The 25,074-nt window shown below is 55.2% G+C and overlaps 10 protein-coding genes across 10 annotated transcripts; 1 reads left to right on the forward strand and 9 right to left on the reverse strand.

Moving 5' to 3' along the window:
• Nucleotides 1-876: 876 nt before the first annotated feature.
• On the reverse strand, nt 877-1,572 carry BCV69DRAFT_242946 (hypothetical protein; the record flags this gene model as incomplete). Its single annotated transcript, XM_025490047.1, has 1 exon — nt 877-1,572. A coding segment is annotated over one exon (696 nt), but the record flags the coding sequence as incomplete, so codon positions are not given.
• Nucleotides 1,573-3,085: 1,513 nt separating this feature from the next.
• On the reverse strand, nt 3,086-4,984 carry BCV69DRAFT_86605 (hypothetical protein). The gene has a single exon (XM_025495586.1). It carries the CDS (start codon nt 4,729-4,731, stop codon nt 3,307-3,309), a length of 1,425 nt encoding a protein of 474 aa, XP_025345317.1. The 5' UTR covers nt 4,732-4,984; the 3' UTR covers nt 3,086-3,306.
• Nucleotides 4,985-5,236: 252 nt separating this feature from the next.
• Nucleotides 5,237-7,121, reverse strand: BCV69DRAFT_279145 (hypothetical protein; the record flags this gene model as incomplete). Its single annotated transcript, XM_025491228.1, has 4 exons — nt 5,237-5,351; nt 5,441-5,566; nt 5,661-5,778; nt 5,858-7,121. The coding sequence occupies 4 exons, from the start codon at nt 7,119-7,121 to the stop codon at nt 5,237-5,239; spliced, it is 1,623 nt and encodes a 540-aa protein (XP_025345318.1).
• An 885-nt stretch (nt 7,122-8,006) lies between these two features.
• On the reverse strand, nt 8,007-9,982 carry BCV69DRAFT_301611 (hypothetical protein; the record flags this gene model as incomplete). Its single annotated transcript, XM_025494583.1, has 3 exons — nt 8,007-8,433; nt 8,498-8,660; nt 8,737-9,982. 3 exons carry the CDS (start codon nt 9,980-9,982, stop codon nt 8,007-8,009), a joined length of 1,836 nt encoding a protein of 611 aa, XP_025345319.1.
• Nucleotides 9,983-10,788: 806 nt separating this feature from the next.
• Nucleotides 10,789-12,499, reverse strand: BCV69DRAFT_86655 (hypothetical protein). Its single transcript, XM_025495587.1, has one exon. It carries the CDS (start codon nt 12,365-12,367, stop codon nt 11,075-11,077), a length of 1,293 nt encoding a protein of 430 aa, XP_025345320.1. The 5' UTR covers nt 12,368-12,499; the 3' UTR covers nt 10,789-11,074.
• A 764-nt stretch (nt 12,500-13,263) lies between these two features.
• BCV69DRAFT_86670 (hypothetical protein) lies at nt 13,264-15,542 on the reverse strand. The gene is made up of 3 exons (XM_025495588.1): nt 13,977-15,542; nt 13,768-13,906; nt 13,264-13,697 (listed from the first exon to the last, which is right to left on the reverse strand). Exons 1-3 carry the CDS (start codon nt 15,364-15,366, stop codon nt 13,379-13,381), a joined length of 1,848 nt encoding a protein of 615 aa, XP_025345321.1. The 5' UTR covers nt 15,367-15,542; the 3' UTR covers nt 13,264-13,378.
• A 770-nt stretch (nt 15,543-16,312) lies between these two features.
• On the reverse strand, nt 16,313-17,673 carry BCV69DRAFT_86690 (hypothetical protein). Its single transcript, XM_025495589.1, has one exon. It carries the CDS (start codon nt 17,518-17,520, stop codon nt 16,399-16,401), a length of 1,122 nt encoding a protein of 373 aa, XP_025345322.1. The 5' UTR covers nt 17,521-17,673; the 3' UTR covers nt 16,313-16,398.
• Nucleotides 17,674-18,209: 536 nt separating this feature from the next.
• BCV69DRAFT_279148 (hypothetical protein) lies at nt 18,210-21,542 on the forward strand (the record flags this gene model as incomplete). Its single annotated transcript, XM_025491229.1, has 1 exon — nt 18,210-21,542. The coding sequence occupies one exon, from the start codon at nt 18,210-18,212 to the stop codon at nt 21,540-21,542; it is 3,333 nt and encodes a 1,110-aa protein (XP_025345323.1).
• BCV69DRAFT_285464 (hypothetical protein) lies at nt 21,292-22,776 on the reverse strand. The gene is made up of 2 exons (XM_025493393.1): nt 22,358-22,776; nt 21,292-22,262 (listed from the first exon to the last, which is right to left on the reverse strand). The coding sequence occupies exons 1-2, from the start codon at nt 22,695-22,697 to the stop codon at nt 21,652-21,654; spliced, it is 951 nt and encodes a 316-aa protein (XP_025345324.1). The 5' UTR covers nt 22,698-22,776; the 3' UTR covers nt 21,292-21,651.
• On the reverse strand, nt 22,677-24,675 carry BCV69DRAFT_86967 (hypothetical protein). Its single transcript, XM_025495590.1, has one exon. It carries the CDS (start codon nt 24,371-24,373, stop codon nt 23,054-23,056), a length of 1,320 nt encoding a protein of 439 aa, XP_025345325.1. The 5' UTR covers nt 24,374-24,675; the 3' UTR covers nt 22,677-23,053.
• Nucleotides 24,676-25,074: the final 399 nt, after the last annotated feature.

Here is a 25,074-nt window from a genome sequence, read left to right on the forward strand (position 1 = left end):
TTTTCGAATCTTGTATATAGAATGAAGTCGAAGTCGAAGTCGAAGTCGAAGTTGAAGTCGACGTTGAAGAGTCAATGGTCAATTAGTCAATTAGTCATGCCCAATATTGGAGTGTTTGTGAGGAAAGCAGGGGGGAGGTTAGCGGGTAGCGGGTAGCAGGAGCCTTGAGTAGAGGAAAGACAGGCATTCTCAGTGTACGCTAGTATCCCCTTCCCTTTGCTCGGCATCACAATCACAACAAAAGTGCGAGACTTGTAGGTGTGCGTGTGTGTGTGTGTGTGAAAAAGCAGACGACTGATTGTCCAAACAAGTAGATAAATAAGAAGAAGAATAGAGGGGACTATATACAAGTGATTGGATAGATAAGAGGGAACGGCAAGGAAATGGGAAAGGGAGAAGGAGGCGGAGAAGGGGGGTTCAAGGGGAAGAAGAAAGAAGAAAGGTGCAAGCGGGGGTATTACCACACCAAGTGTCCAACACTACTACTACTACTGTCACTACTACTACAACTTCTCTCTTCTCTTAGAGGACAAACGCGCCCATCAGCAGTGCCGATCCGGCAACGGCGGCACCCGTCAGCCATGAAGCGGAGAGGCCCGAGGCGCCCGAGGTAGCAGCCTTGACCACTGCGGCTCCTCCTGTACTACTGCTTGCGCTAGATGAAGTAGAGGAGCTGGCAGCAACGACGGCGGCGGCTGCAGCTGCCGCCGTGGTGGATGAGGACGATGTAGCAGCAGAGGCAGCCGACGAGGTGCTAGTGGTAAGCTTCGTCGATGCTGAACTCTTTGCTGTCGATGAAGAGGATCCCGACTTTGACTTTTTGGAGCTTGCACTGCTTCCCGTTGCCGAGACCTTGGATGCACTTCCGCTCACTGGTGAGCTCACGGTAGCACAGTTGGACGACGATGGCTTGCTACGGGCAGAGGGCGTGACAGGGTCTCCCTCTGTGAAGGTCCAGGTGGAGATGATTCCAGGTGCGATGGCGACATCGCCTTCGCAGCTCTCAAAGACGTCCTTCTCGTACGAAGCAGGCATGATGAAATCGCATCCCATCTCATCGTAAATGTGAGTACAGAGCATTTGAGAAATGTAATCTGTACCTTTGCATCCACGGAAACAGTAGGAAGTGGCAGAGATTTCCATCATCCACTCGTTGATTTGCTCGTGTGCACCCTTGGTACTCCAAGCAGTAGTGTAGACCAGACCACCGATAGGGTTTCCGTTGCCCGTTGCACCGTGAGGATCCAGCTCACCACCCTCGTCACCCTTCTTGATGTTGAGCTTGGTCAGATCTCCCGTACCTGTGACCTGCAGGTAGGCGGGTGTACTGACAAAGTGTACAGAGTGAAGCGCTCCATCGGGAATCTGACGAGCACCGTGGTCCTTGGTGCACCAGGCTACTTCGACCTCCTCAGTCACCGACACTTCTTGACCTGCGGTAGGAGGTCCCCAAAGACAGAAGTCCTCTGCAGAGTTGAGGAGGAGCGTCTGACACATGGACGTGTCAGAGTTCGCACCAGAGCAACGGTTCGTACCCGTCTGACCCGTCTCGCTAGTGTCGGGCAGGTCAGAGTAGCTGAACTTGTGAATCGTAGTGTCATTCGTCTGGACCTCGTCCAGCCACCAATTGTCGGTAATGACAGGCATGGGTGCGTCAGGACCGAGCTCCTTGGGGTACTTGACGCCGTTGATCGTCTGCCAGTGGATGCTCTCGGGATCCTTGACTGTCTGCGTTGCACGAGCGGCCAGCGTGTGCACGCGATCAGGTCCATGTCGGCGGGCTGCCTTGGGAGCACCGTGGGCACCGGGTGACGAGGCGATCACGCCAGTGGCGGCAAAGGCCGTCAGGAGTAGGGGTAGAGTAGAACTTCTAGGCATGGTGATTGGGAGAATGGAGGTAGATAGGAGAGGTGTACAACGCTATCAAAGCGTTTATGTCGAGGACGGAAGGGATTGTGTACTTTGGCTGACAAGCAAAGGTGCAACACGGATCTCAAGATGGAGAGAGGAACGAACAAAGGAGGAGCTGGTCAAAGTGGGAACAAGAAAAGAAAAGGGGATAGAGGGAAGGGGCATCCGACCGTCTAGATATGGGAACAAGGCGTGGTTCGAAAAAAGATCAACATCAACACAAAAGGGAAGGTGGGACCTCTGTCGCGGTGCCACACCAACGCGTCCCTTTGCCGGTATTGCTCTCCGACGTCAGAGGCCCAAGCCACGATCACTGACAGCTCAGGGCACTTCCCCACTCTCGGGAACATCCGCCGAAGCCCCGTCCTGCCGGCTTCCATGCGCCTTCGGCACAGCAAGCGTTGATGCAGAATGCCACGCCGAACACGCCGAGATTAGACCAGAAGTGCGGGGCCGGGCGGGAGATGCAGACGGCACTCGGCCTGCTCCTGGTAGATGTACCGCGAGATGCTGTGTCACATGCCATGCATTACCGTCTCGCTTACAGCATACCTTCCTTCGGCACAGCTGCTCTTCACCCTTGCGTTGGAAATGTGACAGCCGGGCCAAGTACAGAGAATGCAGCCCTAGCGGTATTGTCACTCTCGGCAGACAGGTAGCCTACTTTGTGAGCCAGTACCTCAACCTGTCTTGAATTAGAGACCGACGCCAGAGCATTGCTCATCTTTGATCAGATCTCGTCATCAAATCTGAGCCACTCATCGCGATAAAATCTGTGACCCGGGCTCGGACTTGCAAGAGTCTCTTCTTCCCAGCGAGCCCGCATCGCTTCAACTGCCTGACGGCGCAGAAGACGGCGCTGTGGGGACTCCATGCCCCCTGGAAAGGCCCAGTCAGGAGCTCTTGTCTCTCTAGCGATGGACCCAGCAGGGGAAGATTGCCCCGAAGACATATCACTCAGGGACCGTCTGACAAGTCTGAATCGACGAGACTGGAGTAGGTCCTGTGGCAGCTCTCCCTGAAGTAGGTCCACATCTAGATCAGATGCGATGACAGTGAGTTGGAGGGGACGAGCACGCTTTGTGGCTCCTACGCATGACGGTGGGTCCAGCAGTGTCTCTACGATATCAACGATGCTGTGCAAAAGAAGCGATGAGGTCAAAAGAGTGCATAAGCTTGCTTGAGCAGCAAAACTTGCTGCACTCACTCGCTCAAATCCATCGTCTCAGCCACCTCGGCGTAATCGTCGTCTGGTATCCAATACGTGTCAGGAGACCACGGCCTCCACTCCACTCTCCTCAAAGAAGGTAGCTCGCCACGCCAGCCAGCAATGCTCCTGGCTTCGCCTAAGTAGAGCGTACTTCCTGTCCGGAAACGAAGGCGGCAAGATCGACATCAGCTTGGCACATTGCACAGAGTTCTCTCTGACGAGACTTCACCTGAGACATGCAATGTTTCCAGAGCCCTAAATTCGCCTGCCACACTGAAACACGAGACCTTATTCCAGTAGCACGTCGGCGGACCCAGTGACAGAATGCGAAGGCAGTCCGGCGCGGCTGTGGGTCTTTGGCCAACAACCGCTCTCTCCAGATAGCTTGTGACCCCGAGCGATGTGAGATAAGGCGTCGAAGCAAGAACTGCTCTCGTTGTCGCGAGCAAGCTACCGATCGTAGGGTCAGCTGCTTGCGTATCTTCGAAGCTGGCGTTACATACTCTTGCATGTCTTTCGCGGGTCGAGAAGACGTCTAGAGAGTCCGTGTGACCGCCGCCTTCGATAGTGATGTCCGTTAGCAGACGTGCATGGGTGAACAGCGGGCCGTCGATGGTCAGTAGCTTGGCAGCTCCAGACCGAAAGTAGATCATCGGGTGATCAAAATCATCGAAAGCTTCGTCCTCTCGAAGACTACGGTGTCTGCTGCCCGCCGAACCTGAATTTCTGCTCACAGTTCGAAGCCTACGACCAAGAGGGCCCATGCTGTCAGGAATAATCTCCAAGTCTTGGTCGACTTGCATCAGCGTGGTGCAGTCTTCGTTCATACGCTGCTGCCTGAAGTGATCGTCCAGCGTCTGCTGCACCTCCAAGAGGCGGAGATACCACTCGTCGGGGGAAAGAATCAGCCCCCCAAAGGACTTATAGCTTCGACTGCTCAAGTCGATGCCTACAGCTGGACCCGGTGGACCAACGCTTTGACATGCTTGCTGAACGACTTTTGCAACATCGTTGTTCAGCCAAAGAGCGTCATCGTCGGATTGCTTTAATGGCCAAAACATACCCGCCGACATACCGCGAGGTAGCTCACTGAGCTTCGTGATAGACGACCTGAATCCCTTCCTTTGCTCGTTGAGAGGCCACCATGACGTTGCAACCGATGTTTCAGGGCATTCTCCTATCCACAGTGATTCTGTCAGCCTGCCCAAAGCAGGTCGTGAGGACATCGTTTGGGCATAGAGGAGCAAGTCGGAGGGCTTGTGGAGTCTGACGTGGGTATAGAGGCATGAGGCAGCATACTCGTTCAACCTCTTTGAGACCAGACTGATGGCAAGGACAGCTCGGTAATCGATGTGGGGAGCCGGAGAAGTGCCTGCTGGGTGCCTGCAGGCAAAGTACACAATCTTCTCGATGAGCTCCTGTGGAAGAGTCAAGCCGCCGTGTTCTGTTCTGGATGGATCGATCGTGGCCATATCCCCATCCTCTCTCATGTTTGCAGCTCTACAGAGTCGCAAATCCCCTTGTTGCGTGAATCGAGGTAGTGAGGTCGAGCGCAACTGAAGCTTGGTGGCATTGAATCGTCTGGTAGGAATCGTGGAACGTGTCGGCATACTCAGACAACCTTCTCGCTACAGAAGTCGCGCGCGCGGGAATGCTAGGGCAACAGGCAAAGGGGCAACAGCTGGGAGGCAGCAATGACTCGAGCCTGAAGCAACTGTATATCTCAGTCTATAGTCTGCCCGGATGCAGCAACACTCAAGACATACTTTGTCCGTTCTTCGCCATCAATGCGAGCTGAAGAAGGCAGACTGACTAGCCGGAGCGAAAGGAGACTGATATACAGACGAAAGCTCCTCGCAACAGCAAGAGAAGGAGAGAGCTGGTGTCGTAAGCGATGAGCAGACTCGATTATCGAGCTTCACACACTAGGCTGAGTTCAATTTTATTTCATTCTTTTGGCATCGTCAGCTTACTCATGACGAGACACATCAGCAAAGGTTCCGGGCGATACATTCAGTAACAGACGAAGGACGTGGAGTCACCGTTCGAGAAGACCTGTCTGGCGATGTGGTCGCACGAAGCAGCTGAGAGGACTACACCCCACACGCATAACGCTTATCGGCCGCTCGTGTCGTTGTCTGGGAAGACAAGTCCTGGGAAGAGCTGAGTGTCGTTGCGCAGCATCTTCTCGACCTCTTCGTTCCATTGCTTCTGCACTAGGTTGAAGGCCCTAAAATGGTATGCCTTTCGTGAAAGGAATTCGGGAATGAGATATGTCCAATGCTTTTGGTCGACGTCACCTTGCATTTGACGCATTACCAGACGACGATCGTTTCGTAAAGCAGCGTGATGAGCGTTGAAGTAAGCATAATTCCTTGCATCTGCAAGAACTCGGATGGGTCGTTGCTTCCAGGCCTCCGGATCAGGGGTGCGCATTCTGGGCGTCTTAAACAATTCGGTCATGGCGGAAGAGATGCTGAGAGAGTACTATATGTCAACGACCCCGCCAAGCGCTACAAGTTCGCGGGTATGTACTCACTCTAAGGGTTCAGCTTCTGTGGTACAGTCTGGAGGGGCCCAGAAATTCCAACGAATCTTTTTCAGCTTGGGCAGCAACGTGTCAAGCAGCTCGATCTCCCTTGAGGAAAGGCAGTCATCTGGATACATGAGAGACCAAGCGAGTATCTCAGCGGGCTGCACTCGCTGCCTACAACGGCTAATGCGCGATGAACTCACTTTGGACATGCATGACTTCAACACTCTGTAGAGGTTGTTGATGTTCTGCGAGAGGTCGCCTAGGCGGCTGTGCCAATGGTCCCAGCGACAACAACTTAAGAGTACCCTGGGGACCTGCAGGCAAACTGCCAGAAAGTACAGCTCGCACATAGCCTGTTAGTGCCAGGGCACTGAGTTGAGGCAACTTGATCAGTATGATTTTAGCGGCTTCGAGAACCTCAAAAATTGTGATCTCTAGCAGTCCAGTAGGAGTTGTTTGAGATCGAAGGTTGTCGATCGAATCCAGCGTGTAATATTCGGCGACATCGATGTACCGCTTCCACCCCTCTTTCGAAAAGGCGAACTTGTATTCTTTGGCTCCTTCTGAGAATTTACCAACCCCGGAACGGTTGTAAAGCCTCGGGTGATCAAAAAGGTCAGATGGACCACGACCGAAAATAATGTCGTCCCAAGCGACACCCGAAAACCAAGTCTTCGGATCGGGCCAGTCCTCTTCGCCAGCTGCTTTCGGGACAGCTGGGTCCTCCACTGACTCTTCGTTGGACCAGAGAGCTGCATTTTGACGCTGGCGCCATTCTTGCAAGTACTGGTCGAGCAAGCGCTGGACCTCGAACGCTTTGAGGCGCCACTCTTCCTCCTCGTAATAACAGCTTCGATGTCTTCCATAGCTTGAGCATCTGTTGCATCTGTTAGGCTTTGTCATGGTAGCGCCCATCTTCCGCCAAACAGCCTTGATCAATCTGGCTACAGCGGCTTCAGCCGATCGTTCGGCACTGCCGTTGTCCCCTGATTCGCGTAATGCCGGGACCGGCCACCACTTTCCGCTCGCAACACCCTTGGGAAGCTTGTCGGGGTCCGTAAGCGACGATCTCATTGCAGTTCTTTCGGTGTTGAGAGGCCACCAGAATGGCGATAGTAGGGTATCAGTGTTCGGACCTATCCAAACTGTTTTCGTCATCTTGGCCAATTTGGGTTTCTTCACAATGGTGCGAGCAAACAAGAGGACCTGAGAAGGTTTCGCTAGCGTGACGCATGTGTAGAGCAGTGGAAGAGCATAACGATACAGTTGCTTTGAGACGCGAGCAATGCGAGCTGCGGCCTTTGCGTCGACGTGGTGGGGTGTGGCAGAGGGGCTAACACCACAAGCCAGAGGAATGATTACCTCGAGAAGCTCTACTGGCAGACGAAGGGGAGTGGCAGTGCCATGATTGTCTGGGCCCATTGCAGCCTCAGCAGGAAGAGGCACCTCCGCCGTGGAGGTCATGTCGCTGTGACCGAGTCTAATGAGAGTCGTTCGGTTCTCGAGGGAGCAGCCTTCATCCGTTGCCACTTTCTAGCGCTATCTGACTGAGATCTGAGGTTGTGTGGTACGAGACACGAAGGTGGCAGGACGAGAAGAATGATCTGCGGTTGAGTATTGCCGAAGCATCGAGATTGTGTGAGAAAAAGGACGTCATCGTCGCTGCAGCGATACTTGCATTGCGTCCCCATTTCCCACGCATATTACTCACACCACAAGTCTCTCATTGTTCCTGAATCGCAGCCGCAACAAGAGGCGTGTGACCTGGCCCTGAACAAGAGACTCCACCCCTCTTGCTACCACGACACTACGCCACCACCACTCACGATCCGCTCCCTAGTCCTCCTCCTCCTCTCGGCGCATTTCCCGACTTTGCCTTTGGCAGCGAGATACGGTTCCTGAGTACTTTACCGACTCTGCAAGTCGGAGCAGATCGGACGCGGGGGAGATCGGAGGGAATCGCGATCGCGGTAGAGCACTGCTGAGCGAGAGCGAGACGAGGGCGTTCTGAAGCATGGGCGGACTCTACGGTCCCAATAGATGGTCCTGAGATCGGTCTCGGCAATCTCCTCATCGCGGCCAGTCGATCGCTCGCAAGGGCATGTAGCGATGAATCAACAAGAGAGCATCAGTCGTTTCAATTTCATGAGATGTACAGAGGTATTTCGTTTTCTGAAGGACGAAGGAACAGGCTACTTGGCCGTGTGACTACTTCATCTAATCTGTGAGAATATCGGAAGAGCTCTTCTGGGTATCGTAAAGGAAAAGAACACTGGACTCGAAAACTTATCCAGGATCCTCGCTTTCCTGGCTTGATTCTTGTAGAGCGAGCGTTCCTGCCTGCATGCTCTAGTTATTCTCACATTGACCTTTTGGAGGTGGGGAAGCTCGGATGCTCTCCTCCCATCGGGCTCGTACCTGTTCGAAGGCCAAGACACGCGCGACATGACTTTTTGGATCGACTTCCTCTGCTTCCCTGCGCCTAGCTCGCGAATCGTCGTCGTCATCGATGTTCAAGGCAGCGATCTCCTCGAAAACATTGCCGAGCCCGTCTGCTGGTGACCCAGCTGCTGGTTGATTACGCGCTGGTGGAGTGTTTGCTGCTACCATCGTCAGTCGAGGGTGGTTGAGCAGCTCCGGGTGAGCCCCTCTACGGAAATCCGCCACGTCTTCGTGGTGGGCTCGCACGGTCAAATGGAATGTTGCTGCGTACCCTCGATCCGGCTTGATCCAGAGCTCAGGACCGCACACGAGCCACCACAGGGTCGCGATCGGGCTGCGCGGAGAGACTAGGTTCAATTGCAGGTTTCTATCTGTGTGGGAGATGCGATGTGACTCACTCTTCTCTGTGGAGGCCAACAGCAATGCCAATGCTGTCCGTCCACAACTCTGGCATGTTGAGTCGCTGTAGAGGCCACCAATTCCATTCAACCTTTTTCAGATTCTCCAATGGTAGCATCCGTGTCAAGAGTTGCCTTCTCTCGTTCATGTGCAAGTTGCGGCCTGCGACAAGGTCAGCAGGAAGGCAGGGTTCAGAGTTTGCACTCAGTGTGTCCAATCTGTTCACGCATCACCTCACCTGTAATGTGAAGCTCTTCGAGCTTGGAGAGCTCTGGATATCGGAAGAAGATTCTGGGATCCCACTGAGGTGGCGACGGTCCCAGCGACAAAAGACGAACTTCTGGCAGTGCTCTGGAAGCCTTGCGAGAAGTGACCAAAGTCTCAAGGCAGCCTGTGAGAGCTAGTGACGTAATGCTAATCGAAGTATACAGGACATCTTCTAACGCCATCAATAAGGTGGCGATCGATGGCTTAGCGGCCAGAAACTCTGCGATTTCCTCAGTACGAGGCACCTCATGCCTCTCCAGTGTGGTCAAGAGATAGACGGGATCGAGTGGTCGGGCCTCATTGGCGAAAGCGCCGTCCTCGTGGGCGGGGACCTCGGTGAAAGGTATTGGCGGCGGAACCGCATCCCAAATGAAGAATCCTGACCCCGAGCGTGCATACATCAGGGGGTGCTCGAAGCAGTCGAATTCGCGGCGAGCCCTCAGCTTGGTGATCCTCTTATCAGCGTCCGACTGGACATAGGCGGAGGCTGTTGTGTAGGTACCGGTGCCGGGCACAGTCGTCTTAGCACCGTTCTTGGACGACCTCGTGGTATCCTGCCTGTTGCGTAGATCTAGCAGATAATCGTCGAGTGCTTCTTGCACCTCGAAGACTCTGACCACCCACTCATCTCGGGTGAGCTGCTGTCCATCCAGAGTGAGGAATGCGTGACGATTGAGGTCCACCCCCGGTTTGTCTGTGATACCTCCGACTGACTTACAGGCTTCTTGAAGGATGTTGATGACTGCCTCTTCCGCCCATTGCCCGCTGGTACTGTGGGACACTGGCCAAAATCGGCCTACGGGCACGTCGCGGGGCAGTCGAGCTGGATCGGCGATGGAGGACCTAATCATAGTGCAGGGTTCGTAGGTGAGCGGCCACCAAGATATGGGTGGGAGAGTTTCGCTGGTCGCTCCGGCCCATAAGGTGTGTGTCTCCAGGGCGAGGGTAAAGTTCTCGTTCACAGTGCGAGCATAGAGCCAGAGGTCGGAAGGTTTACTCAGCGTGACATCGCCGTAGAGGATCGGGATCGCAATTTGCTGCAGGCGCTTGGACACAAGCGCAATGGTACGAGTAGTCCTGAAGTCTATGTGTGGGAATGACGAGGAGGAAGTGGTCTTGCAGGCAAATGCACAGATGAGGTGGACAAGCTCGAGTGGCAGTCGAGGGAAGGGCTCGCAGCCGGTCTGGCCACGGCCATCAATCAGCTGCTGTTTCATCGTGGCCGAGGGCTCTATGTGAGGGACAGGCCGACCCACTCGATGCGACGCCGAGGGACCAGTCGAGAGCGCTGATAAAGATGAAGATAGAGGCAGAGGGAAGGAGCGAAATGTGTCATGCTGTGCTGAGGGAAGCATACATCCACCTAGAAGCAAGGCACAGGCGGAAAAGGATAGACTAAGTAGGAGCAACCCAGAAAACGCGCCGGAGCTCAGCACGGACCTCTCCCTTTCTCCATTTCCGCTGACGCGCCCACCGTCGAAGCTGATGCTGACAAAGCAGTGAAATTGGCTATGGCTGTACAGAGTGACGGAGAAGATACACAAAGAGGTGGAGCCATCATCGTTGCCCTGAAGGGTCGCCGTACTCAAGAGCAGAGCGCCAGCGAGCTTTACTGTCCACGCTATACGGGGCAGTAGCCCGAACGTCTCAAAATGGGCCATCAGAATCTCCTTCCTCGATTACCCTCAACGCTTCGTAGAACTCTACGCTGGACTCGCGACACTTCTTTTGGGTGGCAACCCTCTTGACCACAAGCTTTTCTTCAGGTAAAGACAGAACTTCTTGACACTCCCTCTCCCATTGCTTCCGGATACGGGCCAGAGCTTTCGGCCGCTGAGTATGCTCGCAACCCTCGAACTCTGCCACGTCCCAAGGTAGAGTCTTGAGCTCGATGCTCGGTTCAAAGGTGACTTGTGCTAAATCCCATGCATCGGACTCGTCCATCCTAGAATGGTGAGCCGAGACGCTCAGCTTTATAGTCTTCAAGGGTTGTGCCGACTTTCGAATATCAGAACACGCTAACAAGGTCAAGCTGGCAGAGGCAGCACTGGAGAGCACAGAACCGCTGTGTCAGCCTAGCAGAGCAATAAAATGACAAAGGCTCTGTCAGCACTCACTCGGACTCCGAAGTGCTCATCTGGTCCCACTCTTGATCGAATGAATTGTCCCATGGAGCACTCCAAGTGCATTCCAAATTTTCAAGGGCGGGCAAAGCTTGCCGGGACTCCACGGTCTGAAAGACCGCTTCACTTGGTGCTGATTCTGACGGGCAGAAGGGAACATGCAATCAGTAACAGTACCTTTCTGCTTCACAATTCGACCTTACCCCATAGTCGCAATTGTCTGACACTGCCTAAGTCTTGATGGTTCAGATTGATGGGCACTTGATACCGCCGTGCAGGAGGCCCTACCATGAGCAAGTGCAAGTGGTCCAGCCTCGGGCCAAAGTCGTGCCCATAGACCGCCATCTGTAGATAGCTTGTTAGCGCAAGGCAGAGCAGATTGTCCGACCTTGCGAAGATGATCCGGGCTAGCAGGATCAGGCCACCCAAAGTTGGCTTTCCTGAGGCTACTTCTCCGCAGACTATCTTGGCCAGATTGAGATCGAATTCTGCGCCGTTGTTTGCATAGATGTTGAGCACAGAGTCATCCAGCCATTCATCTTGCTCGCTATCGGATGACACTTCCCACGCATCAGTGTTGTCACTGCCGTCGATTATCAAGACGTCGTAGTCCAAATCATCAAAAGCTACCGCGCGCTGGAGGCTCTCCCAATCCTTTCTCGCACGGGTAGGCGCAGATTGACTGCGATCGTAGATGACAGGATGATCGAACCTATCGTAGAGGCTGTACAATCTGAGGGGTGTGCTAGAGCTGCGTTGGAGAGAGTGACACGAGTCCTGCTTCTTGCGCACGCCGAGGAGAAAGGCATCTAAGAGCTGTTGGACCTGGTAGACCCTCAGATGTCCTTCGATTGGCTCAAGCTTCTTGTCATTATGAGAGCGCTTTCCTCCGCTTTCCAGACTTACTCCGTACCGAAGCTTGGAATCTCCTTCAGTCTTGCAAGCTTTCCGTACGATGTCTCTAGCAGCCCCTTCGATCCACACTTCGTCCTCAGAGTCTTCTGCGGCAAAGAACCACCAGAAGCCGACTTCAACGCCATGAGGCAGGTCCATCGGCTTGGTGATAGATGACTTTATCGCAGTGCACTCGTCGTTTAATGGCCAGCAGTCTTCGCCTTCGACATGAGTCGCGTCAGGCCCGATCCACAAAGTCTTTGTGTAAGAAGCAAGTGAGGGTTGGATCGAGACGGTCCGGGCATACAGTAGGAGGTCGGAAGGCTTAGTGAGCCTGACATGTATGTACAAAAACGGTATGACGAGATTGTAGAACGCCTTCGATACCAGTGCGAAGCTGTGCATCGTCTTGATGTCCGTTTCTGGGGACGCTGGATCATCGCCTGATCTCTTGCACGCGAGGCGAACGATGATGTCTAGAAGCTCGTCCGGCAGAGTCATTGAAGGTCCCTCGGAATGCAGACTGTATGTGGATGCCTCCGAAGGCAGAGTGATTGGATGTGTCTGAGAACGTTTACGCTTCATGATTGTACTGACGAGACCGGATTGCGAAGTGGTCAGTTGTGTAGGAATGGCAATATTCAGAGCTCGGCAATGTCAGGGCATCTTTACGGGCTGAACGATGGGAGACAGGAAGGCGAGGAATGCAATTGCTGCTGGATCCTGTGCGGAGAGCATCTCGACGCTCCTCAATATAGTGCCGTGCCTCAGCACGGACCCCCTGACGGAACGAAGCGCATGGTAGATGCAATGTAGACGCGTAGCGAAAGAAAGGCCGATGAATACTAAGCAAGGTACAATGGAACTCTGTGTATACGATCTCTGGGCAAGAGTGAGCATAGTAGGTGGGGCCGTAGAAGGCGGTAAGGTAGAAGTAAATTCTCTCTCCAGCAATTGCCAGCAGCTCGGATCTGCGCCTGGTCATGGCATAGCATACAGTGACACCTCACGCACGCTCTCACGTCTCATAGCACTTCAGATCTTCTACCGTACAGCCATGAAGTAGGCCGGCCTTCACTCTTGGGCGCCAGATGTCTATATTGCTCTACGATCAGAAACACATTCGAGTCTCGCAGCCTGACAAATGCCGGAACAATGGTTCCCGACACAGTGGGCCGACGGGAGTCGGACGTTGCGTTCACGGAGCCTTGACGCATGTTCCTTCTCGAACGTTGTCCGTCGAGGCCACATATCCGCCCAAGGATGCCAGCGCTTGTGCTGTCGTCCTCTCAATTGGCCCTACGATTTCTCTCATTTCTGCCTGGTACTGTAGCGTTTCGAATCCGTGCCAGAGCCAGCGAGCGTGATCGATGTTCGCAGCGCGCACCCTCCTCAAGTTCAGCAGGCAAGCGCTCGATCTGGAGGCGCGAATCATTCTTGACATCGTGGAGTGCTTCGAGGTAGATTTGACGGGGACTCTCCCTCAGTGTGCCCGAACCGTCAGCTTGGAAATCTTCTTGCAACGAAATCCGATACCAAAGCCCAGTAGCCTCTCGATGGCAGCGAAAGTACTGACAGAGATGGCCACAGGGTGCTTCAGTCAAGCACGGACTCAGACGAGCGAAGTTCTTCTGGATGCAATGCCAAGATTTCCTGACACTCTTTCTCCCATTGCTTACGCACACGCGCGAGAGCTCGTGGCCGCTGACGCTGCTGATAGCCTTGAAATTCCATTACTTCCCAAGGGAGGGCCTTGAGCTCGAGACGCGGTTCGTCCATGATGACTTCGAGATCAGATGAATCGGACGCTTCCATTCTGGAACGATGAGCCCAGACATTCAGCTGAAGAGCCTTTCTCCGAGGCGGCCATCGAAAGTCTGAAGACTGCAACAAGGTTAGACTGGCGGAGGCGGCACTGGGAAGCACGGATCCGCAGTGTCAGCTTGGTAGACATTCAGATGTCAAAAGTTGCCGTGAGGACTCACTCAGTCTCGAACTCGATCATGTCCTCGATTTCGAAAAGATTCTCCCATGGCGCACTCCAAGTGCACTCCAATCGTTCCAAAGCAGGCAAAGCTTCCGAACTCTCCAGTAGTCTGGGGATTGCTCCGCTCGGTGCAGTTTCTGTTTGTGAGAAGGTGGCAAGGCGTCAATTGCGGCAGATCTCCTTGATTCTACTTTCGCTGATCCTCACCCCATAAGCGCAGCCTCCTGACACTATTCAGACCGTCGTGAGTGAGATTGAGAGGCATCTGGTACTGTCGTGCAGGAGGCCCCACCGTCAGTGAGTATAGCCGATCGAGACATGGGCCTACGTCTGAGCCGCAAACGGCCATCTGCAGGTAACTCGTCACTGCCAGGGAAAGCAGATTGCGTGATCTCGCCAAGATCACGCGAGATATGACTATTAAAAATCCTAAAGTCGGCTCGCCAGTGGTCACTTGATCGCCGATCACCTTGCTGAGATCGAAGGAGAAGGGTCCGCAGTGGTTTGAGTAAAGGCAGAGTCGAGAATACTTCGAGTACTCATCTCGGGCGCTCTCAAGTGAGCCATCCAAATACTCATCTTGTTCGCTGTCATGTGAGTCGTTCGAATACTGGTCATCATCGCTTTTGTCGCTCGTATACTGTTCTTCATCGCTTTCAAAGGAACAGTGTGAGTATTCAATTTGCTCGCTCTGATGGGGCTGTTCCGACGCCTCAGGTTCGTTGTTGACGTCGGTTATCTTAATGCCGAAGTCATCATCCTCGAAGGCCACTCCGCGCTGGAAGCATCTCCATGGGTCAAAGTCATTCCAAGGGACATCCTTACTGCGGTCGTACACCATGGGATGGTCAAACCTATCGAAGGCATCGTACTTCCGCAGAGGAGTGCTTGTCCTGTACTCGAGGAGCTGACACGCACCCTCCACCTGGCGCCCTTCGTACAGAAATGCGTCAAGGCGCTGTTGTACTTTGTAGATCTTCAAGCGCGCTTCAATTTGCACCTGCTGTGTCCCGTCGAAAGAAGGCTCTCCTCCGCCTTCGAGGCTTACTCTTCCATTCAAGACGAATAATCCTACAGATCTGCACGCTTCTTGTATGATGACTCTGGTCTCTGCAGCCAATCCCGAGGTGGCCTCTGGGCCTTCGGCCGCGAAGAACCACCACGTGCCGACTTGAACACCATGAGGCAGTCTCATGGGCTCGGTAATGGAGGACTTGATCGCCGTGCAGTCCTTGTTCAGAGGCCAGCAATCTTGGACCTCCGCGTGAGCTTCATCGGGCCCCATCCAGAGAGTCTTGGTGTACGTTGCAAGTGACGGCTGGGTCGAGACCGTTCGGGCATATAAAAGAAGGTCAGACGGCTTGGTGAGCCGGACGTGTGCGTAGAGAAAAGGGTTCACGAGATTGTACAGCGACTTTGAGACCAATGCGAAGCTGTGTATCGTTTTGACGTCGAAGGCCGACGAGTAGAACTCATCGTCTGAACACTGGCATGCAATGAGGACGATGATGTTCAGAAGCTCGTCTGGCAGAGCAGCCGGCCGTATGACAGGGGGACTTGTGGTCAGGAGTGTTTGACGGCGTTTGCGCTTCACCATTGTGGCGACAAAGGTGGCGACTAGTACGTACAGTAGTGCGAAGGGATCAAGTGAGTACGACAGCGGATCCTCAGATGAGCGGTATTGCAAAACAGTAGTATGGGCGGGATGACGAGTTTGTGGAGCTATGGAATGGAACACTGGAATAGGAGGTTGAGGACATTGCTGCTGAGCTCTGTCCGCAGGACACTAAGTAGCCGTGGCCTCAATCAAATGCCGGTCCTGAGCACGGACCCACAGCGAGCATGGACAGGGGGAACGTGAAGTCGGAACCAGCAGGAGGAGGCATCGAGAGCGTCAGTGATGAAGCCCTGACAGCATGCAGTGTTCAAAAATGTCTTCCGTCTCATTGACTCGTACCGACGAGTCTGGTGTGATTTCAAGCTACATTCGAAGTCACTGCTCAACGCGATTTCTGGCACACTACAGAGTTGCCGTCTCAAACTTGCCCGCTTCCGCTACCTCCTTGCCTGCCGTCGAAAATCTCTTTCAACCGATCTCAACACTTCGTTCGTCCACGCCGCTTTCATACCGTGTCCAATATATCCCTGATCTCTTCCTCCCATTGCTGTCGAGTGTATGCAAGAGCTCGCACGCGCGAACGACGATCGTGGTTCTCCCTCTCCTCGAGCCCAAGAGGTAAGCGCTTCATCTCGAGACGTGGATGGTCTCTGAGTGTCGCTGGTACCTTCTCGTAGAACTCTCGTACTCTGCGACGGTGAGTCATGATCGTCAATTGGGCGGGTCTCTTGCGGCGAACGCCGGCTTGCCTGTTTGCACAGCCCATCAAGATGATGATGGAGCGGACAGTACTGAGGAGTACGATGGCAGGCATGAATGTCGAAAGGCCACAAATGCATGAGGGACCTCTCCGCGTTCGACGCTCACCGAGATTCAGGCAAATCATGTCGTGATGATGCTCGTCCCAAGGATTGACCCAGGGTCCGGACCATGTGCAGTGCATGCTTTCGAGTGCAGGCAGAGCATTAGGCCCATCTATGGCTCGAGCGGCCTCTGGGCTCGGTTCGCCACCTAAGTACAGAAAGGCAACACAGTATGAGCTACGGGAGGCCTCTCCGAAACCGAGTCTATCCAATTCTTACCCCACAGTCTCAGCTTCTTGACACTGGCCAAGCCGGCGTGCGAAAGACGGAGATGAGCTTCGGGATGTCGCCCCGGTGGTCCCAATGCCAGCAAGTGAAGCCTCTCGAATCTTTGATCATTCTTTGTCCCTGTCACAGCCTGTTGCAGATAGCCCTTGAGCGCCAGGCCGACTAAATTTGGGGATTGTGCCAAGACCACCCGAGAAAGTAGGACGAGGGCCACCACACTCGGCACAGCCGCTCGCACCTCTCCGCAAATAGCCTCTTCTAAATCCACACAACACTCTCCGCTATACTCAGTGGAGGTGTGGAGGATACTGCGCTGTACCTCAGCCTTGATATCTTCTTCTTCGTCCACCATCGCTTTCTTGAGAAGTGCCCAATCGCATGTAGGCCACTTGGAATCTGTGCCGGTCCGAGCGTACACAAGCGGATGATCGAATCGATCAGAAGCAGGGTGCGTTCGAAGAGAACAGATCGTACTGCTTTCTCGCAAGGCAGGTCCTGGCGCAGACCGCAACTGTTGCCTCTTGCGCAGGCTTTGAAGAAAACAATCTAAGACTTGTTGAACTTGATACACTCTGATCTGCCCTTCATTGAGCCCAAGCTTTTTTCCGTCAAAAGACACGGTCCCTCCGCAGCGCAGGCTGACGCCCCTTCCGTATTGAGGATCACCTACAGTCCGACTTGCTTCGCGGATGACAACTCTAGCAGCTTCGAAGAGCCATCCCTCAGAGGAGAGAGGCTGACCAGCCTCAAAAGAGTAGCAGGTACCGGCGTCAAGCCGTATGGGCAGCTCCAAAGGATCGGTAATTGACGATATCATGGCTGTGCGATATTCATTGAGAGGCCAGCAATTTCGAGATTCCACGTGGTCTTCGTCGGGTCCAATCCAGAGGCTTCTTGTGTGTTGAGATAGACAGGGTCTGCTCGAGACGGTCTGAGCATAGAGCAGCAAGTCAGATGGCTTCGTCAGTCTCACGTGAGTGTAAATGAGCGGGATCATGAGGCTGTACAATCTCTTGGAGACCAAGGCTAGGCTGCAAGCCATCTTGAAGTTAATATCTGCAAGCCCACGAGGACCGGAGCCCTGACATGCCCATCGTACAATGAAATCCCAGAGCTCGACCGGAAGATGAAGAGACTTTATCACGTTTACGTTTGCCCATAGTGTTGACAATCCACCGGGCGCACTATTAGCAGGAATGCAGGTTCTCAGGTCGGGTCTGCTTCGACGAGTGTGTTAAGGTTGTAGAAAGGTAGAGAAGATGGCATGTACAGTAGGAAGCGGAAGAGGTCGCTGCCCTCTCATATCTGCACGACAAACACCTCAACGCACACTGAGGGGCCCCTCAATCTAGTGCCGTCGTTGAGCACAGACGTTCTTACGGAAAGGGAAACCCCGCGTGGAGCTCCGGTCCGGCCTCCGCGCACCTCGCCGTAATGAGGAACATGCTTGAGCTCGAGGTGGTAGGAGACGTATGGGAGACAAGCATGAGTCCAGGAGAAGCAGCCCTCGTTGCTGCCTTGTCTCGCTCGTACAACGACACACACGCATACACACAACACTTCTCTCGATGAGGCCCAACGAGTCTACTCTGCCGTCGCTGTTCTGAGCACGGACCCACGACGGAAGGGGAGAAATGCACGCGTTTTCCCGCTCCTCGACGTCCAGCCTGCCCAAGTCATCATCCTTTGGCGACCATCACAAGGCTGGGCTTGACTATATGCTGGCCAAGCATGGACGATGTGCGCAACGATGAAGACCATGACATAAGGCAGAAACCATCAACAGCATCTCCTGCGGTAGCACCCACCACTGCGCGGTCTGTTTGGGGCAAATCCGCCACCAGCCCATGGCTCCCGCAAGGCAATCCAGCCTCCACCTCTTCTTCCTCCTCCTCCTCAGCCTCGCCATCTCCTTCCGCCTCCTCTTCCGCCTTCCCAGCACTCTCTGCGTCATCATCGTCTGCTGCGTCGAAGCGCTCACGCCATTCACCATGGCACAATGCCCTCCGCGGTCCAGCCTGGAACCCCAATCGCACTCGCCTGCAGGAGCTCGAGGAGCGCGTCCTCTCTCGCCAGCTGGATCAGGGTAGCTCCCGCAAAAAGGGCACCTTTGGCATGAAAGACCTGGAGCGTACTTCCGACGACTCTGACGTCGAGGTGGGTAACGATAGTGGAGGGCAGACGCAGATGTATGGCCTCAGTAGAGTCATTGTCAAGGATCTTAGTCAGCCCGGGGCTACCTCAAAGGGCAAGAACAAGGCAAAAGGACAGGACTTCTCGGCTGGCGGTGGACCACAGATCTATGGCAGACACAACACGCCGTGGGTACAGAAGGGTAGAGCTCGTAGAGAGGGTCTCGCCGGCGACGAGGGATTGGAGTCACCCAGCACTGGGCCCTCTTCAAGACCATTGTCCCCTCCACCCTACGAGGACAGCGACGGAGGAGAGTCTCCCTATGCCGCGTTCTATCTGGAGGAGAGTCCCACTGGCACAAGATCGATCAGAGATGTTATCGCCGACTGCGACCGCAACATGCGAGCCTACTACGCCAGCTTGAGGCAAATCCAGACCAACTACCTCAGAGATCCTATTCCTCGGCCACTTCCGGATGCCATGTTCCCCCTCTACGAGAAGCTCTCCAGTGATCTGCTATCACCTGCCTCGGTACTCTCGGCGGATTGGCTAGACCCCACAATACCGTCGGAGCAGAGCATCAAGGAGAGGTTGGCAGCTTTGGACTCGGTGCAGGATGTGGAGGCGAGTCAGGTCATTTCCCGGAAGATTGTTCTCTTCTGCAGTCGGGGAGAACAAGCTGCGCGGACTGCCCGGTTCTGGCGTACGGAGCTGGTGGAATCTCCTTGCATTCGAGTGGCAGCGGCTTTGCTGAGACTCTTGCATATATGTCTGGTACTGGGGGAGAACAGGGATAGACAAGGTGCTTTTCTTAGAGTCTCTACGCTACTTGCCACCCTCTTCAAAGAAGCAGATCGTCGTTATGCCCTTGAGGCAGCGTTCAGAGCTTTCTGCGCCCAAGGCAGAGAAACAATCCTCATCAAAGCCATTGCAAGACGTCTGAGCAGCTTCCTCGAGCAATGTCGTTTGGCATCGGGTGATGAGGCCTTGCGCAACCGCATAGACACCACCGCTGAGCTACTCAGACTCATTCACGCTACTGCAGACGCAGTACAAAGACGAGATCGCAAGCTGCGTGTCAGTCCAGCTGCGTACACCGTAATCGGCATAGCTGCACATAGAGATATTTTGCTTGGCGATGAGCACCTCTGCCATATCCTTCGACGGCCTGAGTACGCTCTCTTGCATCCGATAGGGCACAAGCTGCGACTCCTCCGGAGCCGCATCGACGAGAGCAAGGAACGAGCTCGGAAAGAAGCTCTCTGGTCGTCCTTTTATGCTCCAGAGAGACAGAAGAGAACTAATCAGGAGCGTAGAAAGACGGCATTCTCTCAGCCGGGACAAGAGGGCAACGTGTCAAACAGCATGCTGCTTACGATCAACATTGGGCGGGAGAGTCTTCTCGCAGATACTTTGGACGCATTTGCTGAGCTTGACAGCCACGCGGAATCTGCGTCTAGCCATTCTCCTTCGCATGCTCTGCAGCACGAGCTACGCATCCATTTCGAGGGTGAAGAAGGCGTCGACTCGCTCCTGGGTGGCCTGAGGAAAGAGTGGTTCCAAGAAGTCGTCACTGGTCTTCTGCGATGCAAGACGATCGTGCCTGCCGAGCTCGAGGAAGGGCAAGACGCCACAGATGTAGAAGAGGTCGATCGTGGGACACGCTTTGTGCTGATCAGTCCCCGGGCCGACGATGAGCATGCTGAGGCGCTGGGAATCATGCTTGGGCTCAGCTTATACCATGGTGTCCCTCTCGGCATCCGTTTGCCTGACTACGTCATGAATGTGATGGCCACGACCAATCAGTCGAAGCTCCCCGGCCTCAGCGGCACGTATAATGAAGAGGTTCCTGAGGACGAGACTCGACTACGAGAGATCGTCGGCCAGAACCTGCTCCATCTGGCTCAGTACAGGCCGGGACTTGTTCGATCCCTCGACGAGCTGCTCGCATGGGCCGCTCCATTGTCCCAAGCAGACTCTCCCATCGATGACGATACTGCCCGACGTTTGTTCGAGTCGACATACTCTCTCAATTGGACCGTCACAATTCCCTCTACCGGCGACGAGCAGATGGCGGAAACGCTCCCTCTTGTACGAGGTGGTCAGCATCGTCCCGTTACTCCAGCCAACAGGATCTCCTATGTCCGCGCCCTCACCGACTTCCACCTCTACGGCGTCATCCGCCCACAGCTCCTCGCTCTCCGTCGAGGCTTTGCCCGTATCTGGCCAGCGACAGGGAGCGAGGACGATGGACGAGCCTACCTCGCGCAGTGGCACCCATCTGAGCTGGGCGAGGTCATTCAGGGCGACGCGAGCCCGCTGCGTGTGGCCCATCTCAGGAAGTATGTCGAAGTCTCTGGGCGGAGGAGCAGCGAGTTGGGCCGAGCAGAGGACGACGAGATGCTCCGCTGGTTCTGGGCGGCCGTGGCAGAGTTGGAGGAGCTCGAGGGGTACACAAGCGGTAGCGAGACTGCTATCTCGGTCTCACGTCAGAAACTGGGAGTGGCGAGAAGTCTCCTCCGCTACGTCACCTCGTCGTCCACTCTGCCGCTGGCAGTGATAGAAGAATCTGCTCCAGCCACAAGTGCTCCAGGAGTGACCTATCGGCACACCCCTCCTCCACCACCAGCCGCAAACCTTGCAAGACCCTTCCGTATCTGTTTGCTAGACCCACCTCCTAGCCACGTGCAAGCAGGAGCAAGCAAGCACGACGGTGTGTCTCCTGCTGCTGCTGCCGCCAGTTGGCCACTGCCTTTTGCCTCTACATGTACAGAGACTCTCTTCCTCCCGCGATACCCCTCGGAGGAGATTGCAAGGGAGAAGGTTGGCGTGCTCTTTGGTTGGCTGATGCGGAGGGGCGAGGATGCTGGAGGCGAGGCGAATGGCGTTGGTGACTCGAGCGGATTTGATGTTGCTTTTGGGTTGCGGTAGAAGTAGGCAATGCGTGGATACACTGTAGACTACAAAGGCATCACCCTTATGTGTTCATAGCTTTCCCTCTCGCAAAAAGAAATCTTATCAACTCTCCCTATCTCTACTTTCATGTACTTTTCCCCGCAGCTGCCCTCTCCAGCCCAATCTTGCCCTCCCTCCAAACAGCATACATCCTCGGTGGCCTATCTGCGTCCCTCTCTTCACTCCACTTTCTCTCCTCCTCTTCCGACTCCACCTTTCCACCAATCGACGGCGAGTTAAACCGCCTAGTGAGCATTGCGAGGGTTTGAGCATCAAAATCGTACGAATGGCAGAGGGTTTGCACATCGCTTGGGCTGCGGGCGGACTTGAGCTCATCGAGGAGCATACTGAGGGTAGGTGCGTCTAGTGTGCGGGTCGAAGGAGAAGCACCAGAAGCTGAGCTTCCAGTGCGGCTGCCGCTGGCCTCCATGCTCCTCTCGTGCTCCAACGCAAGCGAATCCTCCCTCTCCTGCCTTGCTTGCAATATACGCAACATCTGAGATTGACCCCTCGTCGTCTTGCCAGTCGCCGACGTTCCTGCAGGACCACCAGTGATATTCTGCGGTTGTTCACGAGTCGAGGCTGCACGAGATTCCGAGGCAGAGGGACCTGACCAGGGTGGACGATCCACGCTGACGGGTCCGAGGGTGTGGAGCTGAGAGATGAAGTCTGGATCGAAGGCGTCGCGGCGGATCACTGTGGACGAGAGTACGAGAAGAGTCGATGAGCTCATGAGTACAGCCAGGCCTTGGTGTACTCTACCATGCGCTCGTCCTAGCCAGACCACTCACCATCATCCTTCTCCTCCCTGCCCGGCTCATTCCTCTCCACAACCGGTCCCACCTGTCTAGGATCCCCCCCTCTCCCCGTATTCCTCAAAGGACCCGCATCTCTACCCGTCTGGCCCAATTGCCCAGCCACATCGAGCGGGGAAGTCTGAGATCTCGAGTCGGCAGAGGGAGTTGGACCTGAAGTGCTGGTGCCGGCGCTTGCTTGAGCGGGGCGGGAGGCACCGGTAGCTGCGCGAGCGAGAGAGGCAGAGGCGGTACCGGTAGCGCTGCTGCTGCTGCTGCCGGCGGACGAAGTCGTCTTGGGTAGGGAGCGAGTGGCCTTGGATGCTGCGCCGCCCATGTCTGCCGGAGTTCGATGGGATTGGATTGGGATTGGGAGGGAGTGCTAGTACTGGCTATTAGGAGACGGTGGAAGGAAGTAAGGAAGGCTGCATTCATCGGAGCGGATAGAATTCTGTGCTTCCGTATCAAGTCATCCGTCCGCCTCCACCTCTGCCACGCGATTCTACCAAGCATCGCACCTACGGAGACGACGAAGCAGACAGGTATCACAAGAGATGGTGGTGGACACAGTTACGGTATATAATTGGAAGTCTATAACATCGCGCACGAAGGGCAACGGACCGAAGCGGGATGACGTGGGGCGGGGCGGTTGGCGTATGGATCGCCATCCTGCTCGCTCGCCCACCCACCTACTCAAACGCCCCTCCTACTATCTCTGAGTACTCTCCTCCTCTTTCTCTCCAACTCCATTGCCTCTCTCTCCAACTGCATCTCCCTCTCCCTCTCCCTTTCCCTCTGTCGCAGAATCTCCACCCGCTTCCCCCTCCGTTGCGCCAGAGGCACGCTCGCCTCCCACGCCCCAAAATAATCAGGAGTCATCGTCCTTCCCCTGCGGGAGGTGACGCTGCCAGGCGTGGTGGAAAGGGACAGGGAAGAGGAGCGGGACCGTCCGCGGGGGAGTTTCGAGGACTGCAGACGTGTGAGCATGGGCGAAGGACCCGCAGTGTGCGGGTGCGGTAGCGGATAGTCCATCTGTGAGCTCGCGGATGAGTTGGAGCGAGAGCGACCCATGGAGGTGGAGAGAGGCGAAGAGGGGTAGGAGGACATCAGACTGCCCGAAGTCGATGTACCGATCGCTGCGCCGGCGGAGCAGCAGCTGAGAGAAGGCGGGACGTCGGTGCAGAGGGCGAGGGCGTTGGAGCTCGATCGAACACGGGTCATGGGCGAGGAAGAGGTAGTCTGGCTGCCCTGGCGGGTGGACCTTCTGCGCGACAAGAGCGACGAGACTGCCGAAGACGAAGCACCGACGGATGAGGGAGGAGGGATACTTGTGGAAGTCGCAGCAGATGTTGAGCTTGACGACGAGACCTGAGTGGGAGGATCCATCATGCGAGACGATGCAGAGGAGGCTCTGCTCATCTGTGCTGACTGGGGGACCTGGCTGCGTCGAGTGTCTGCCCTCCGAGACGATTGCGAAGGGCTGAGCATCAGAGAAGGCAGCAGTCGTGGCTGGTGGACTTCTGAGATCTTGTCTTCCACTCCTCCAGACCGCCTCTCCTTGAGCTTCAAGTTGCCCGAAGTACCTTGAGCAGCCGGAGTGAAGAATAATCTTCTGGCAGGCATAGGCCCGTCCATCCTGCTGACCTCGTCGTCATCATCGCTCTCCTCCTCCCGGCAGGCGAACCACTCCATGAGCGGACCCTGTGACGTCTTGGACCCACGTCGGTCCAGAGGTGACTTCAAGTCGCTGACATCCTGTTGACGCCGCGAAATACCACTCTGTCTGACCTTCTCCCTCCTCTCAGGTGCCCAGGGCATCCCGCCAGTCTCTGCAAAGGGTCGATTGGCCGGCTTCTCGACTGGGGTGAGTGGCGGCGAGTAAGCTTTGCGAGGCGTAGTGCACTTGGTTGTGGTAGTGGTGTTGATGGGAGCGAGCGGCCGTGAGGGCTTTGAAGTGGGTGGGGTGGCCATGCCGTAGGAGGGCTTGCCCACTGGCAAAAAGTTGAGCGCCATGGGGGTTGATTGGGTGGCGGCAGTAGTAGGTGAGGTAGAGAGGGGCGAAGATGCGGGCTTGTGTCTTTCGGGCCGTACGATGGAGAAATAGAAGAGGTGATGGGGATGAAGAGAAAGGAAAGGAAAGAGGAGACCCTGATAAGAGGCTCTGGTCCCAGTGCCCTTGCTGGGTCGGTTGTGGGGAGAGATGGGTGAGGTGGTAGCTCTGGCAAGGACCCCAAGTCGATCGGAAGGAGTATTGCAGCAAACGTGGGGAAACAAAGGATGGGAACGCGGGAACAAGGAAAGCGGTGGGAAGGGGTGCAGCGATAGGATCGGCACCACCACTCACCTTCATCCGACGGAAGCGGGACCTGGCCAAGCGAAAAGGGCAAGGGCCAGGCCGATGGTCGCGTCCTGCAAATGGAATTTTTTCACACGCGACGCGTTCGCGCGTAAAGGGGCACATATGAGGCACAGCGTCCTAGGGCGCGTCTCGAGTCAGCCACCCTCGCTTCCCTGGGCGGATTAGACATGCAAGCACGGAGATAGAACGACAAACGAGGAGATTCTTCGCTTGAGCTTACGCTGATTCATCAAGGACACGGACAAGAACAAGGCAGCTGATGTCCCCTGACCTGAAGTTGCTGGTGAAGGTTCCTCGGGCGGCTGGCCATCGGCGTATAACAACAACGCTCGTTACTCATGCTCAGATGGAAGGA

Source organism: Pseudomicrostroma glucosiphilum, assembly GCF_003144135.1.
Source record: "Pseudomicrostroma glucosiphilum strain MCA 4718 unplaced genomic scaffold BCV69scaffold_18, whole genome shotgun sequence".
In the NCBI taxonomy this organism is placed as follows: domain Eukaryota; kingdom Fungi; phylum Basidiomycota; class Exobasidiomycetes; order Microstromatales; family Microstromataceae; genus Microstroma; species Microstroma glucosiphilum.

Excerpts from the sequence above, each read along its gene's own strand:
- BCV69DRAFT_86605 (XM_025495586.1), bottom strand. The coding sequence starts at position 4,731 with ATGCCGACACGTTCCACGATTCCTACCAGACGATTCAATGCCACCAAG.
- BCV69DRAFT_86655 (XM_025495587.1), bottom strand. The coding sequence starts at position 12,367 with ATGAAGCGTAAACGTTCTCAGACACATCCAATCACTCTGCCTTCGGAG.
- BCV69DRAFT_86670 (XM_025495588.1), bottom strand. The coding sequence starts at position 15,366 with ATGGTGAAGCGCAAACGCCGTCAAACACTCCTGACCACAAGTCCCCCT. Across the intron at positions 13,907-13,976 it reads CAGGAGGCTGCGCTTATGGG|AAACTGCACCGAGCGGAGCA; the intron begins GTGAGGATCAGC and ends TCTCACAAACAG. Across the intron at positions 13,698-13,767 it reads ATGATCGAGTTCGAGACTGA|TGCCGCCTCCGCCAGTCTAA; the intron begins GTGAGTCCTCAC and ends CGTGCTTCCCAG.
- BCV69DRAFT_86690 (XM_025495589.1), bottom strand. The coding sequence starts at position 17,520 with ATGGCTTGCAGCCTAGCCTTGGTCTCCAAGAGATTGTACAGCCTCATG.
- BCV69DRAFT_285464 (XM_025493393.1), bottom strand. The coding sequence starts at position 22,697 with ATGGGCGGCGCAGCATCCAAGGCCACTCGCTCCCTACCCAAGACGACT. Across the intron at positions 22,263-22,357 it reads CAGGGAGGAGAAGGATGATG|TGATCCGCCGCGACGCCTTC; the intron begins GTGAGTGGTCTG and ends TCTCGTCCACAG.
- BCV69DRAFT_86967 (XM_025495590.1), bottom strand. The coding sequence starts at position 24,373 with ATGGCGCTCAACTTTTTGCCAGTGGGCAAGCCCTCCTACGGCATGGCC.